At 48.3% G+C, this 16111-nt stretch overlaps 1 protein-coding gene across 1 annotated transcript in view; it reads left to right on the plus strand.

Annotated features, from left to right (window-relative positions):
- RTN4R (reticulon 4 receptor) overlaps positions 1 to 15911 on the plus strand; it is a 79606-nt gene extending 63695 nt beyond the window's left edge. Inside the window, exon 2 of the mRNA XM_072880369.1 lies at positions 14482 to 15911. Coding sequence (XP_072736470.1) covers positions 14482 to 15911 — 1430 coding nt within the window. The remainder of the gene's footprint in view (positions 1 to 14481) is intronic.
- The last annotated feature ends 200 nt before the right edge of the window (positions 15912 to 16111 follow it).

Below are 16111 nucleotides of genomic sequence, written 5' to 3' on the forward strand. Positions count from 1 at the left end.
GATAAAAGTGGTGCAAAGTCAAGAAGAGATTGCCCTCCTTTGGAAACAGCACAGGCTTGGCCCTCGAAGCACAGGGAAGACACCCTTCCTTGAGGTGACATTTTATCAGTCAGTGAAGAATTTGTCCACAATTTCCTTTGTTGTCAACCTGATTTGCTCTGTGTGCCTTCCCCAGTTGCTTGGTATGACAGGCTGCTGCTGCTTGTTACACGATGCTACTGCGTGGTGCTGGTTTGACCAAGCTGTCCAACAAGGGAAGCTGTTTTGGACTGTTTTCTCAGCAAGAGGTGGAGGTGAAGGGGATGTCACCCCAAATAACATCTTAGAAGGAAAATAGCAAGGCGGAGGCCAACGGTGGTGAAGTAGAAATGGCAGCATCTAAATCCTGGGTGGAAGTAGGTTTTCATAAGGATGTAAGTAGTAATACAGGAGCCTTTCTGACTCTCTGTAATCAAGGTGAGGTTGTCCGAGTTTGCTTAATGCTACATCTCTGAAAAAATCCCTGGGGGAGGCGAGGCAGAGACAGAGGCCCCAGAAGAAAAGGACAATCTGGAATTCCTAGCTTTACTCTGAAGTCTCTGTGGTTTCTCTGTGCGAGATCCCTGGCCTGATTCTCCACACAAGGCTGGAGGGGGTTTGCTGGGCTGAGATGGTTTGCTGGGCAGTTTTTGTGGAGTTTTGGTTTTGGGAGGTTTGCATGCCAAGGCTGGCACAAAGCACGCTTTTTTGAAACGTGTTGTCTGGATAGCGCCTGCTGGAACCGGCAGGGTTTGCTTTCCTTGTCCTTGCTCCTGTCAGAAGTTGTACAAGCTATTTCCCCAGAGAAAGGAGAGCTTGCTTCCACTTTGGCAGGGAAAAGAGAGCAGGGGAAAACGAGGAGTCATTTTTTTCTGTCTTCAAATCCACAAGATTTACTCTTCTCTTTCCTTGGTTTGCATCAAGTGTGAGGAATCCCGAAGAAAGTAACAGTGAATATGCTGGGATGAGCTTTTTCCAGGCTGTAAGAGGTGGGATATTCTGCTTGTAAAAGTATGTATTTCCTATCAGGTGCCGTTTTGGTGCCTGATGTTATTGCTCTTAACCTCGGGGATATCCTGCAGGATTGAACTTCCCAGGTGCATTTTTGTGATTCTGATGTAATTTCTATTCATAATTTGACCAATTTCTTCTTTTTTTCACTTCAGTTAATTCCTTTGAAGACATGATTCATATTTCCCCCAAATCAGCAGTTGGTCCTTGGTCTCCCTCCCAGTGCTGAAGGAGGTGAATTAAACAAATAAAGATAGCAAATGAAATGGAAAAAAGTTCACTTAGTATCATGAAATATTAATAGCCACTTAGTATTAGCGGAAATTAGTCCTGCTGCACTAAAACTGCTCTGTGAGGAGTGACTGAACTGTGGGGTGTGAAGTCTGTGCCCCCGTGGAGATTTGCAGGTCCTGGCTATAGGATGAAGATTGCCTTCAATAAGCTTCATGGTTTGGTTCTTTTAATTAAGTAATATGCTTCAGGGGCTGAAGCAAAATGTGTTGCTACAACATCCCTTTCTCAGACAAGGCCAGCAGTGGGACAGCAATGCCTACCTTGCCTGCTGTGGAAGAGTAAGGAGAGGTTATTGGTTTGACAGGGCGGTGGTAGAGTGATGTGAATACCCGGTCCTGGAGAAAAGCAAATCTCACGGAGTCAGTGCTAAGGAAATCTTTTATTTTCTCTGAAATGATCCTGAGTGCTTAAGCAACTTGCCTGTGGAGGCTGTGAAGTAGCATCTCCAGAGAAGGATGCCCAGCTGAGGTGAGACACCATCCATCAGGAGTGGTTTATGGAGGGTGACAGTAATCCAGCCGAGGATGGATGTGACAGCTTCATCCTAAGGACTGTGCATGGCAGTGCTGTCAAAATTAGCTGACAAGGTCCCAGTTCTAATTCCTTATAAATATCAGAAAACCAGGGGAGTCCCAGAGGCAGGGAAGGCCAGTGCCCACCACTGTTTTAAAGCAGCAAGTGGGAAAGCCCAGGAGGTAAGGAGAGGCTGGTCAGTTCAATCTCAGTGCTGCAGGAGAAAGGAAATGTTAACATAGCTAAAGATCAAAGGCATAGAAATACCATTAATTTCAACTGGTAGATTTCCCAGAAAGTATTCTTAAACCCAGTCGAGTTATCAATTTTTTCTGATATTGTTTTTAAAGATATTGCTGCCACTATTATTTATTAATCATATTGCCACAATGCCAACAAGCCCCAGGCATGGACTAATGTCCTGGTGTATTAGATGTGGACAAAAAACCCCCCAGTCTCTGCTCATGTATCTGGATTTTCATAATATATTTAGACTTATGTCAGGCACTTGATTTACTTGGTCGAAAATATACTCTCTATTGAATCAATGGACAGTTATTAAATGGATTAAGAAACAGGCAGCTAAAAGCTCTCAAAATGCGATTGTTGTTGGAGGATCATTGTAGAACAAGCTGCTTGCACAGTAGCTTTGCAGGATTCAGCTTTCACCCTGGTGTATGTCACTATTTTCATGAATGATCCGGAAAATATATATAAATTAGTTGCCCGTAAAGTTTGCAGCTGACTCAAATTTTGCCATGATAAATAATGATGAAGGCAAGTCTGTAATGCAGAGCAATTGCAATTGCTTGGTAGACTGGCAACAGTGAAACAACATGAATTTTAATACAGCTAAATGCTCAGTCATCCATCTCCGAGCGCAGAATGTAGGCCACTCCGTCAGGCTGGGAGACTGCCTGCTCGAGGGCAGCGACTCTAAAATTGATTTAAGGGCCATATTGGATAACAGGTGATTATGAACATTTAATGCCCTGTAGTGGTGAAATGGATGAACATGATCTCTGGATAAAGAGGGGAAGACGAAGTCTGAATAGGGAGTTTTTATCCACCTTGATTAAAAAGGAGGAAGGTGCTGTAATCTACTGTAGCTGTAATGAGACCTGAAGGCTGGAAGTTGAACCAAGGGCTTTCGGCGTGGAAATCTGGCGCAAATTCCTGGTGCTATACTATGGGGTCTCTGAACTCAGGGTGGATATCTGTTAAAAGAGATGTGGGCAGCTCAGCCAGGCACCAGGGGCTGCTGCCTTCAGTGAGGTTCAAGCCTTGCCTCGGCTGCAGGCTGGGATCCTTTCCCCGCTGCTCGCTTCCCAGTTTCCACGCAAACAGAAAGGTGTATCATTAGCGTCCTATTGTATTCTTATTTAGCTTGGCTTCACAGAGTCTGCACATCTCAGAGAAATATGTTTATAGAGTTGTGGGTGTTGTGTTTCTTATCTGGCGAGAGTGGATGAGAGAGCTGCAGAAGGGCAGGCAAGCATGTCTAATGCTGAAACTGCAAAGGAGACAAAGCCGACACCCGATAAAGACAGCAGCAGTTGAATTTATACACTTATTAAAAATCAGTCCCAGCTTTTATTTGGGAATGAAAGAATGAGCCATGTGAATGTAGCAGGGATGTGTGCCAGGGAGCTGGGAGGGATGCCAAGAGAGACAGGGGAAAGGAGGCAGAGGGGGGAGCGTGGCTAGACTGGGCTTCGGACCCACTGCGTGGATGGAGGGGCCAGGTGTCCAGGGGAGTGCCGAGAAATGACCTGTGTCTGCACCACAGAGCTTGCTGTAAGGCAGCTTCATGGTAGAGACATTACATTTCATTGCATGGCTCTGCTACTCCACCATCCAAGGTGACAACTCATGGGGTGGTGTGGAGAGCTCTGGCCATCCAGGCTCAGAAAGGAGAGCATTAAGTTGTGAGCAGGGTAGAGAAATATGGTCTTCAGTCACCTGTGTCTGCTCTCATGTTTTAATTTCTAGCTGTTCTTTGAAAAAGTGGTGGTGTCTAAAGTTGAAATTAAAATGCTCTCCCTCTCTCCGTCCTACTTGAGTTGCCTGGGGCATTAGCTCCCAAGCTGTTTCTTCAGCTGCAAGGGTTGTCTGCGTCCATGCAGACAACCAAACTGAGGTCATGGGAAATTTTTGGAGCAACTTTTCCTTCCAGGCTCTTTCCTAGAATTCATTCCTCCACTCCATGTTATCTGCAGATGCTGGGTCTGTAAGCAAAAGCTGAGATAAGTGTCATTTTAGAGGAAAACCGAGAAAAATGCTGCCTAGTGCAATGGGGCACTTCCAGTGCTGAAGATGTGGGGGTGGGATTCGCAGCTGCCAGGTGGGGTGCAGTCCCAGATGGCTGGGGGAGAGCAGGTGTAAATGCCATCTGGAGCTTTACCTCTCCTTTCTGTGAGTCACTCGCACACAGTGCTTTCACCAGTGCCAGGTTTGGATACGCAGGAAACTCTGCTTCTTAGTAATAATGTTTTGAAGCATTCCTGAGATACTTTGGGCTCCACGCGAGATCTAAGTCATCTCAGGAACCAGAGCTTACTTCCTTTGGACACCTGTCTGTCCCTGATTTTTTACAAATATGGCACAGATAATACTAAGTTCTGTAGGCGCTAGTTGTGATTCACAATGCATATTTTCTCACTTCATTCTTCACAGCGTGAGGATTGAATGGTGGCAATATCATAGATGATCCTGTTCATGCAATGCGCTGGATGCGTCCCATCCAGCTAAGATGGAAATGAGGAATCGTGACCACTTATGATGCCCTCACCCACTGTGCTGGGGACCGGTCAGAGCTTCTTTCAGTCTGCTTTCTTAGGCAGCCTGGGATCTGCTAGGGGTTACTGGGCTGGGTATGGATTTTAGTCGTCTGACACTTTGCAAAAGGCAGTGTGGCAGGGACAGCTATGATAATACATGGCCATGGCTTGGAAAAAAGGCAGATGTGACATTTCTTCCAGGTTGTGAGGCAGGAGCCCACTTCCCCTTCTGGTGCACTGTGCTCAGTCTGGCCAAGCTCAGTGTTGCAGTAAGTGCACCATTGCAGCTCTGCGTGCTGGATTAGGATCATAACAGTTATTCAGAGTGGTCGTCCAAGATGAATTAATGATGGGTGGATTTGGAGAGTTCAACTTGTACCTGCAGGCTTCCATGGATGTCTGTCTACCCTTGTTCTCCTGGCTGTCCTGCAGCAAGCCTACAGCCTTCCTGCCCATCCTCTTCCTTTTCCCTCCTTCGTGGTCATTTTTCCCAGGGGTGCCATAGGTGCTCCAAACACTCGTTCCAGGCCACGTGCTTTCACCTTCCCTTTGAGCACTGGACATTTTCTACCCAGACCTCTTGCCTCTCATCTGACTTCCACATCAGATATTTGCGTTGGACTTCTGCCTTTGTCACAGACAGTCCCCTGCATTGGATATCTGCATGAGATTTTTGCCTCTCCTCCAGCTATTGCTGTAGTATTTGGTAACTGGCACGGTATCATGTCAAACGCACCTGCTCAGAGCCGGATCCCTACAAATAGCACGTGCTCTACTGGGTACAGAGACTGATGCTGAGATTGGCCTGGGGGAAGCTGTGGTGCAGGGACCTTTGCAGTGTCACACTGGTGGAGGGGACACTAGAGAGGGCCAGGAGCAAGGCAAAACCAAGACTTTGCGTTACGTCTTTAAGAGAGCTCAACATGGCCATGGTTATTCCAGTGTTAAGCAACCGTACATGATCATATCCTGAAAGGGGACATACTGCTGCATATAGTGGGGAAAGCAGCTCGCCTCTGAGGAAGAAAAAGGGAATACTGAGAGAGCTTGGATGGGCCAGCAGCATCTGGGACCTACACTATCTGCATGGAAAGGACCAGGGTTGAATGGTATCAGGCCTGGAACTGAATGGTATAAACCCACATAAGAGGTCTTTTCTACAGTTCTCCATGTTTTTACTTTTAGGTCATAAGCTTTTCCATTTAAAAGGTCATAAGCTTTCCAGATATGGGATAGATAGTTGGAAATAGGACAGATGGAAAACACGCAGATTTATTACATCTTACATGAGAACAGCTGAAAATTCTGCCTCTGCTGATAGAATTGGCAGAGACTTAGTCCCACCAGGTGAGGTGGCAGAGCACAGAGCTGGCAAGAGCACTCATAGGATTTTCCTATGCCTATCCATAGGAAGCAGTGATAACTAGGCCAGCTTTTTAATGCCTAAGAGAATAACCTCATATCAAAGACGCGACCAAAATTTATTCCTCTTTTTATGTAAACCATTTTAAGGAGCATCTTTAACCTGTGTTGATAGGTAGGGATTACCAAGTCCTTATTTCTGTGAACTACTGCTGCAGCGTGGCTGCTGGATCAGGAAGATGTCACTGCTACAACCAGCTTACATTTTAAGATTTGGGCACAACAGTGAACTATGATAATATTTCTGCTTGAAGGAAAGTGGATATTTGGGCATATGATTTGTTGCAGCAAGGGGTTTCACAGTAAAATTCATAACCACAGACTAGATGGCAGATGCAATTCAGCATTTATAAATACAAAGTAATGTACACTGGCAAACAGCCCAGACCCTTACCTAAACAAACACAATGATGGGCTCTAAATGAGCTATTGCCACTCAGCAAAGTGATCTTGGGGACTTTGTGGAGGGCTCTCTGAAAAGCTCAGTTTGATGCTGAACAATGGCAGGCAGAGTGCAGGAGCTGTAAGGGACAGAGCAGGACATCTAAACCTCTGCCTAAGTCCATGCTGTAGTTGCATCCCGGGTATCGTCCTCCCACCCCAGCAGTGAAGAGGACCTGGAAAAGATGCAGAGAAGTACAGCAAAAATGTCTGGAGTAACATTCACACAATGGTCTAGGGCTTGGAGAAAACCTGAGAGAGTGGAAAGAAGTTTTCATAGTCTATGAAGGAGACAGGGAAATTCTGCCTTAGGCAGGCCCTCGGCCACTGTTTGCCTGGAGCTTGGAGAAGATGCCAAGGCAATGCTCACACCATTTAGTATTGCCTTTCCATATGCATCTGCTCCTGACCACTGTGTTGGACCAGCCCAAATGGGCCCTTGTCTGACTCAGTGCAGCTCTTCTCATGTTCTTGTATTATAATGATGGCTTTTCTCTTTCTCATTTCCTGGCCTCACAGGGCATTACGAGGCTATAATAATTGATAGTAGTGTTATTTTTATACAGGGACCTAATGACTTCTGTATTAAAATCCCTTGATATTTTTCCCCTATAAAGGTTTCTTGTGACCTTTTCTTTGAGGCTCTTTCACACCTCCATGGCTTGCAGCAAGCCTTTGAAATTCAGCAGGAGGAAACCCCTCTGGCTAGAGATGAGTCTTTTTTTTTTTTTTTTTTTTTGCTCCTCATCAAATTTGTATTCAAATTGGCTGACATATAAACTGTTAACTATCACCTTTTCCTTTGTCTCCCTGATGTTGCTGAGGGAAGTGCTGGCAAACCACCAAAAGTATAACCCTGCCCAAATGTTCTTAGGCTAAACCGATGCTGCTGCCAAAATGCTGGGAGTGCTGGAGAGCCCCTGGCAGGGATGGGGAGCACTGCCGGCCGGCAGCTGCTTTGGCACATGCCCGTGAATGGATGGAGCTGCCCTGGTTAAACTTTGTGCTGCACTCAGCTCACGTAATGAGTTGTGTAGTTCAGCCCTAAGTGATGCTGAAGAATCAGCATTCAAACCCCTCTGGAGATTTGTGAGGATGGATTCTAAGAATTGCACATGATATAACTCGCTTTTACCTTCTTCCCTTAAAAATATCCCTGCAATATTAAGTCCAAAAATTACATTAAGGCAGTATGATTTAGGTGGAAAAGATTAACACCTAGAAGTTAGGAGATGGCACATCTATTGCCTCCATCCCCTGCCTGGATGCATTACGGAAATGACCTTTCATTTCTGACCGCGTATGATATTTTTTCTGCTGAAATCCTGTCTTGTTCAGGGTAGAGGCTGGATATACCAAAGAGCAGGACTGAGGCTGTACTGCCAAAGGGAATGAAGAGCACCACAGTCCCAAAGGTTAATGGATCTGGATGCAGTCCCAGAGCATGTCAGATCAGAGAGTGTACCTATAGAAGTTAGGGGTGGGTTCAGGTGCCTAAACATTGCTGCCTGCTGCCAGCTGCTGGAAGAGCAGAGGTCTCCTAGAGGAGCTGTGTCAAATCTGCCAACACTCTAGTTGGTGTCTCAGACCCTCAAGGGTGTCTAAAAGAGAATTAACCGCCTATTTTTAGGCAGATGGGATTCGGCACCGGGACAAGAGGTAGGTGTTTTGGTGTGAGCTGGGACTCTGACCTCCAGCGACAGCCTGTGGAGATGTAGCTGACCCAGTCAGCCAAGCCTGGAGAGCAATTCAGCGCCCCGGAGCAGACACGGAGCTGCGGTCAGCTCACTCGCTCCAGTGACCACACTGACTATTTGCCTTGACAGGAGTGCCTGACACCCCAACGTCCCCATGGAGCTGCAGATATGCTACAGGACCTGTAGCAGCCCCAAAATTTTCTGCTGCAGCTGGCTGCCAGGCAGCTGTCTGAGGATGCTTGCGTGGCAGTGGGCACCTGTGTGCTGAGACCTGCTCTGTTCGTACCCGCTCCAGGTCCTCAGTTCCCCAGAGCTGTAACATTGGTTGCTTCTCCCAGGTGCTTGTGTGGTGGCAGAGCATCACTCGTCTCCTTCCTTCTCACCCTAAAGCCACTCCATGCACCGTCATGAACGAGCCTTCCTCTGCAGCAGAGGGAGGAGGCAGCAGAAGGGAAAGAAACTCCAGCCTGGGGTGAGACTTGTCCAAACCAATTCTCCTTCCTCATTCACCTCTCAATTCACCTGACTTGAAATGCATAAAAGTGTTGCCCCCTTCCTTTTGGCGCACACACACTCACACACACAGACCCACCTTTGGCCACAGGACAAAGCAGGAGACACTGAAGCTGTTTTGCAGAGTGTCTTTCAAAGCCATGTGCTGAATTTCAAACAATATCAGTTCAGAACAGGGAATTAAGCAGCTATAGTGTCTCCGTACTATAAACAAAGGCAAAATGCTGTGTGCATCAGCAAAAGGCTTTGTATTGTAAAGTACTCCCTTTATGTCCAACCAGGAGAGAATTCAAATGATTATTGACCCTCCACTGTAGGAAAGCCGCATTATAATATCTCCAAATCAATAGAGACAAGTGCAGAGTGGCAGAGAAAGGCCATGGCTCTGCAAACTGCAGAAAATTGCATTTTGCTTTGGCCTCTTAAAAAGTTTGCAAAGCATCTATTAGAGGCCCCCGGAGCCTTTTTTTTCTAATTGCCATGTTTGACAATGCAATCGCACAGGGGACTAGCGGAAAGACAGATAATGGACCCACTTTAATTGCTTCCCAGTTCCATGAGTCATAACACTTCTGAGATGGCAAAGGGGAAGTGCAGCAGTTTGACTGAAGGAGGTTTCTGGCTTTTAAGAAAGCTCTGGAGGAACAAATGCTAAATTCAAAGCCAAAATCTTAGAGGGACTGAAGGTTCCAGGTACTGGATTTTCTTTCATCTTTTGCTTTTCACTGGAACTATCCAGTAAGTTTTAATCATGTTCTGGAAGGGGTAGGAATGGCTCCTCATCTAAGAGATGAGGGAATGGATGTCACGCCAAGGCCCTTTTTCTCAGGGATGGGCACTAGGGTTGAGTCCTGCAGGTGGAAGAGTCCAGCAGGTGGTGGAGGGTCCGGCGTCAATCAGTTGGCAGTGGTGGTGGGAGCACACTGCGTACGCAGAGCTCTGGATGGATTTATCTGGCGGGTCGAGGGAAGGATGCTCTAGTTCCCCACTGGGAGCTGGGCTTGGCAAATATTTCTGGGAACAGACACACAGTGGACCTTCTGACCTCCCTCCTCCCTGTGACACCACTGAATATCTCCTGTACCTCTAGCCTAAGGGCAGGGTGTGTTTTTCCTGGAAAAGGAAGGAGCCCACAGCCAGAGCTGAACCCAGCCCTCCAGGAACACAAACGATGGTGTTTGCCTGTGCCAGCCCCTCTGCAGAGTAGCTGGGCTCTTTCTGCCCAGGTCCTCTGGATTCTTGTTGTCATCTGCACTCAACCAGGGCTTTGACCTTTCTGCTCAGGGCAGCACCCACTGGGACCCCTCAGCATCATGGATATTTGATGCCTCCAAAGAAGAGCAGAAGCCCATGACACTCACACTATTCCTGACAAGTTTTAAGCTGTGTCTGTGATCTTTGCCTGGCCACCCTCTGAAGGTCTTCATCCTTCCCCTCTGCTTTGTCCCAAGGGAAACAAGCTGCAGGATGGTGTACACGACAGTGGACAGGCTCTGGGCACTGCCAGGATGTGTCCCAGCCTCTCTGGGGATGGACTGGTTTGCCTGGGTGCTACCTTCACCTCAGCTGGACAAGCCCTGAGACATGGTAGTTGTGAAGGAGGGGAGGAGGATGGAAAGGAAGAGGTCATCAAAAAGGGGGAGGAACAAGGGGAGGTGGAGAGGAGAACCGAAGAAGGTGGAGCACCTGGTTTTGTGCCAGGGTGCCCGACTGATGGGTGTTGGGGTGCCTGGTTCCTCTGTCCACCTCTGCAATACAGTCCTCAGATCAGTGCTCCAGCTCCTTCCTCTGTGTTATGGCCCCAGCTCCATGCTAGAGCACAGGGCTCAGTGAGGTGATGCTCCACACCATGCTGCGGTGCTTGGCTCAGCATAAAGGGGCTTGGGTCTGTGCTTTGCGTCATGACGTTGGGCCCCAAAACAGGTGCCTGTTTTCAACTGATGGGCTCCAGCCCCGGGGACACAGGACAGTGACACAGTTGGCCTGTCTTGATCTTGCAGGACTTGGTAAGACATTACCTGAAAATATGGGGCTATATTCCAGGCAGACAGGAACAAGCTCTGCTGTGCTTCAAACCATCCTAAAACTGTGCAGCTGTGTTATCATGGCTTGATGCCAGGTCTTAGCAACCTTCCTGTCCCAGGACCCTGCCTTGTGCTCATCCCTGTCCTAAAGTAGTCATTTGGCACCTGGTCAGCAAAAGCAAGGTGATATTTGCCTGGAACTGGATGGATGAAACTGTCCTGGTGCAAGGTCTGGATGGCTCATGGCACTTGATGGGCACTATGGTCTGGGACACACTGAGCACAAGGCACAGTTACTGGTTGAACACCAGTGATGGAGAAGCTCCTTGGAGGAGCAGGGGAAGGCCAAGGCATGGTCCCTCCGGTCTCTGCCACTGCACACCCCAGTCTGGCTCAGGAAGAAAGGGTCTGCAGCATCACCTTGACTTCCCAAGGCTGTCTGTGGACTGCACCCGCTCCTGCACTTGCTTCCGGCCCTGCACTGGCCAGGGACTCTGACGACTGCTGGGTGCTGAGCTTTGTCATGGATCAGTCAGGACATGGTTGAGCTGCACGGCGGGAAACTAACTGGAAAAAAGCTTTGGGAGATGATTGACAGTAACTGTCTCCGGTGGAAGGAGCTAATCTGAGCAGCTCAAGAACACCAGGTCGCTAATTAAAGCACACAGGCTAGCCCTGCTTGTAATTAATTTCCCTATGCTGCTCCACTGGCAGCCAGCTATCAGTGCCACTGACTCACAGCTGCCGGCAGCCTCAGAGGCATTGGCACTGGGAGAAGAAAAGCCGTGGTTCAGAGTGGAGCAGGATTTGTCCCTTCCCTTCTGCTCCTCTGTGCTGGGGAGAAGCTGTAGCATGCCTCCAGCTCTGCACACACCCAGAGGCTGGGACAGGACCTTGCTGCCCAGCCCTGTCCATGGGAAAGGGCTGGTGGTGCATGCTCAAGGGCACAAGCAATCAAGTGATGCAGAGGGTGCAGGAGCATGGCTGTCAGGAGGGGGTGGCACAGGGCTGGGCGGTATTCATATGCATGGCTTGTTCTCTGCCGGCTGCTTCATGTTCTCTCTTTCTCTCCCCGTGTATACATATATTTATTATGCACTTGCCTCCCCTGGCTGGAGCTGGAACAGGAGTATTGTCATTGTGATTCCGCTCCCATAGGAATGGTTCTTTGCATTCACTCCGCTGTGAGCGTGTCACATAGTTATAAGGCATGTGGGATGCATCTGGGTTGTGGTTGGATTTTCCCCAAGTAGGCTGTAGCCCCTGCGATATTGCCAAGGCAGGGAGGAGCAGCTGGGAAGAGCCGTGGAGCCTGCAGCGGTGTTTGCAGTCCGAGCGCTGTTTTGCTGGAGCGGGTGGTGTTGCATAGCGAGGCGAATCCCATTGCTCCAGTGCCACCCTGGCCCCCATCATCTGAATCACGAAACTGAGGAAAGAGGCTCCAGAAAGTCATATTTCTCTGGCTACAGGTTTTCATTATCAGCTGGTGAGGAATCGTGCTGGCCAGAGAGTTGCCAGCATTGTTTTAATTTCCCAGGACGCTCCTCTTGGTGTGACACGTCTCCAGCAGGGGATTTCAGTTGTCTTGTGTTACTTTGCTCCATACAATGGGACATGATATGTCAAAACATGACAAGCCAGCCAGAATGTGTCATAATACTGCACTCAACACACTGCCTTCCAGGGATGCTAATAATATCAGGCTCAAATTATCTCTGTGTGCTGAGCTGTTATTTTTTCTCCCATGTGGACTATGATATATAGGAGTCTCCCACCTATATTGGACTGTTGGATCACCACAGATTTATTAGCTGCACATAGTGAGTTATTTTGACTCAAGTGAAACTCAGGCCTGGGATCCCGGCCTGTCATTGCAGAAAAGCGACTTTCCCGCCTTGGCTTCTCCAATACCTTTGTTATTGCTTCAGTAAACAGTTTGGTGAGATTTCCGTATTATTTACTCCGTTATTGCTGGGGTTTGAAGTTGCTACTTCAACGCAGAGATGATGTGATTTCTTTAGCTCCATGATTGCCTTTCAGGCTTTTCTGTGAGATGCAACTGCTGTGTCCAGGATTTGGCCCGCAGAAGCCAGTGTGCTTCACGGTGCACGCGTGGCTGGAAGCGACCGGGCTCTCTTGAGTCTCCCCAGTTTGCCCCAGTCTGCATCGTTGTCTCTTTCTGCCTGACTTCTTGAACGCTGCTATTTTACCTTAAGGTGTAATGAAGCATCAACATGCCTGAACAACATTTTCAGTCTTTCAGTGAAGAAAAAAACCTCCCACAACAGCGAAGAGGGAAAGCTGCTGTTGTCCCTGGGCTGAGGATCCCCAGCGATGGGGAGGAACGTGTCTCTTTGCCAGAGGTGCTGTGGTGAGCTGGGAAGGAGACACACGTGTCCCTGCTCGCATGTGGTATTTCACAAATGGAGCCTCCTGCTGCTACAGTTGCTGCCCATTCATTTTAGCTCATGTGGTTTAGAGGAAGCAATCTAATTACTTGCTGCTAATTGCTGGTAAAGCACTGCTGAAACTGCCTCTCCTCCCTGCCTTCCCCACCGTGGGCAGGAAACAACAGGTCTCTCTGCGGGTGTCTCAGCTGGAGGTTCGCACTGACCCTCCCTCCCAGGTCCCCTTTCAGAAGACGAAGCTGGCTGCACAGCCTCTGCCCATCCCTGCCCGTCCTCCAGGCCCTTTCCCAGCAGCCCAGCTGGGGCTGGTGGATTTGGTGAATCAAAATGCTTCCTTGTGATTCTTGTGCAGCCCAGCTCCTGGGGAAGCGAGTGGTCATCGCCATGAAAAGATGTTCCTCTCAGGGGCGATTCAGTCACGGTGGGCTGCCTGCACACTTGGGACACACGAAACCTACTTCTGCCTTGCAAACTTTGAGGAATCCCTGAATCAAACATTGCACACGATTTCCTCCAACAACAGTACTACCCTCTGTGGAAAAACATGCTGTTTTCTCCTCTTCCTCGGTGGCTGCACAGGTTCAAAAGGAAAAAGGGGAGAGAGGAAGGGAAGAAAGAATATGTGGCGTAAAGGTTTGACCGAGAGAAGGAAAGGATGCTCTTGGCCCCAGGACCTGTACAGGCAGGTCTGACCTGTAAGTTATTCTTGGAATCCCTCACAGTTATTTCTTTCGGGAAGACCAGATCAGTCAGAAATTGTTCATGGAAAGTCACAAAAGCCACATCTCCATCTTACATTTTGAGTGCAATCTGGGGACACCTGCTTGTTTTGGAGAGTCGTTCAATGATCCCGAAAAGCAAGGAGCTGGTGGCACTGCTGGAGGGGGACGCAGAGCTACCTAGTACAACCCCGCGGCTGCAGGCATCAGCCACAACTGGGCAGATGCTTTCCCATAGGCTGAACTGTGCTAAACGTGCCTGGGGCAGAGACAAATGGCCCCCCCGAGGACGGCCCCTTTGCTCAGAGGTAAGCTCTTTGGAACATCACTTGTGTTAGATGTGCTTTCAGGACCCACGATGCAAATACATAATGATCACTCTCTTTCGCCACCAAAGTGTGAAAGGCTGAGGAAGTGCTCAGACTTTGTCACTACAAGTGTATATTGATTTTAGCTATTGTGTTGAGTGGTAGAGCATTTTTAATTCTGTGTTTTAATTGTTCGGCTCCCCTGGCATATGTTGTTTGTGGTTAGTGGCAACGCACTTAGAAGGGTGATTTTCAGGCTCATCTATTAGTTGCAAAGGAAAGCGCTCTCCCATAACCCTGGCTAATTTGCATACTATTTTTGTTATCCTTTAGGAAGCAAACTGCTGATTTTGGTGCTTTGCTTGAACATCCAGTCAGAAGTGGAGTCTTGCCCCGGGGCGTGTGTATGCTACAGTGAACCGAAGATTACAATAAGTTGTCAGCAGCAAGGACTGACAGCAATCCCCACTGAGATACCCATCCAGAGCCAGCGCATCTTCTTGCACAACAACAAGATAACCCTTGTGAGGTCCACCAGCTTCACCTCTTGCCGCAACATGACGATTCTTTGGATCCACTCCAACAACATCAGCCTCATTGAGCCTGGGGCCTTCTATGGACTCAACAAACTGGAAGAGTTAGATCTCAGTGACAACACGAACCTGAAATCTATCAACCCTGTCACTTTCCGGGGTCTTGTTCACCTCCACACCTTACACCTGGATCGCTGTGGGCTCCTGGAGCTCTCCACAGGGCTTTTTCGAGGGTTGTTCTCCTTGCAATATCTCTACCTTCAGGATAATAATCTTCAGAACCTGCTGGATGACACCTTCATAGATCTGGCAAACCTCACCTACCTGTTTTTGCATGGTAACAAAATCAAGAGCTTGTCAGAGAATGTCTTTCGTGGGCTAATCAATCTCGACCGGCTGCTTCTGCACCAGAACAGGGTCAGCCTGGTTCACCGCCGGTCTTTTCATGACCTTGGGAAAGTGATGACCTTGTATCTGTTTAACAACAACCTGACCGTGCTCACAGGGGAAACCATGGCTCCCCTGGTATCCCTCCAGTACCTGCGCTTGAATGGCAACCAGTGGATCTGTGACTGCCAGGCTCGGTCTCTCTGGAATTGGTTTAAGCAGTTTAAAGGATCGTCTTCGGAGCTAGAGTGCCACCTTCCCCCCCGCTTGGCAGGGAGAGACCTCAAAAGGCTGCAGAGCGCTGACTTGGAAGGATGTGTCGACTCCTTCAACCAGATACGAACAAGTGTTTTTAGCACTAAGACCAGATCTGGTAAACTGCCAACCGGGATCCCCCCTCTCGGTTCCCACGATGGCTCCCCAAAGTGCTGCCAGCCAGAAATAGATAAATCTTTTATTTATGAAGCTAAAGGCAAGGCAGGTCCTTCTTCCCACAGCAGCCGGCCATCCTCCAACAACCCTCTCAAGGATAAGGAGAACATGTCCAAAACCAAGTACGTTGAGACGGACCCTTCAAAAAATGGCAGCAACAAGCAGATAAATGATTCCCCCTTTGGGACCTTCCCCAGCATTGTAGACCCTCCATTGACCAAGTTGAAACCAGAATTTCTAGAGCCTATTGAACCTTCCACAATCCCAACCAAAAAGAGGCAGGGCTGCTCTAAAAAGAACAAATCAAAGGCCCAGTGCCGCCTCACCCAGCAAGGAAACAGCTCCACGTTACAGCTCAGTCTAAGCCTTTTGATCCCCCCCTTGGTGTGGAGCTTACTGTTATTCTGCTAAAATTAACTCTTTTCCTGGGTTGATGACACTTTAATACTAGACTTTTGCTGACCTCCATAAATGTTGCAAACAAAAGCAAAACTACCATCCACCCTGAGAAAGCTTTGTTACACAAAAGTTAACTGGATGCCTTTATAAAAAAAAAAAACAAAAAACAACAAAAAAGACAAACACCAAGATGTACATAATTTATTTGTCCT

This window comes from Ciconia boyciana, chromosome 15 (genome assembly GCF_034638445.1).
Source record: "Ciconia boyciana chromosome 15, ASM3463844v1, whole genome shotgun sequence".
NCBI lineage: Eukaryota > Metazoa > Chordata > Aves > Ciconiiformes > Ciconiidae > Ciconia > Ciconia boyciana.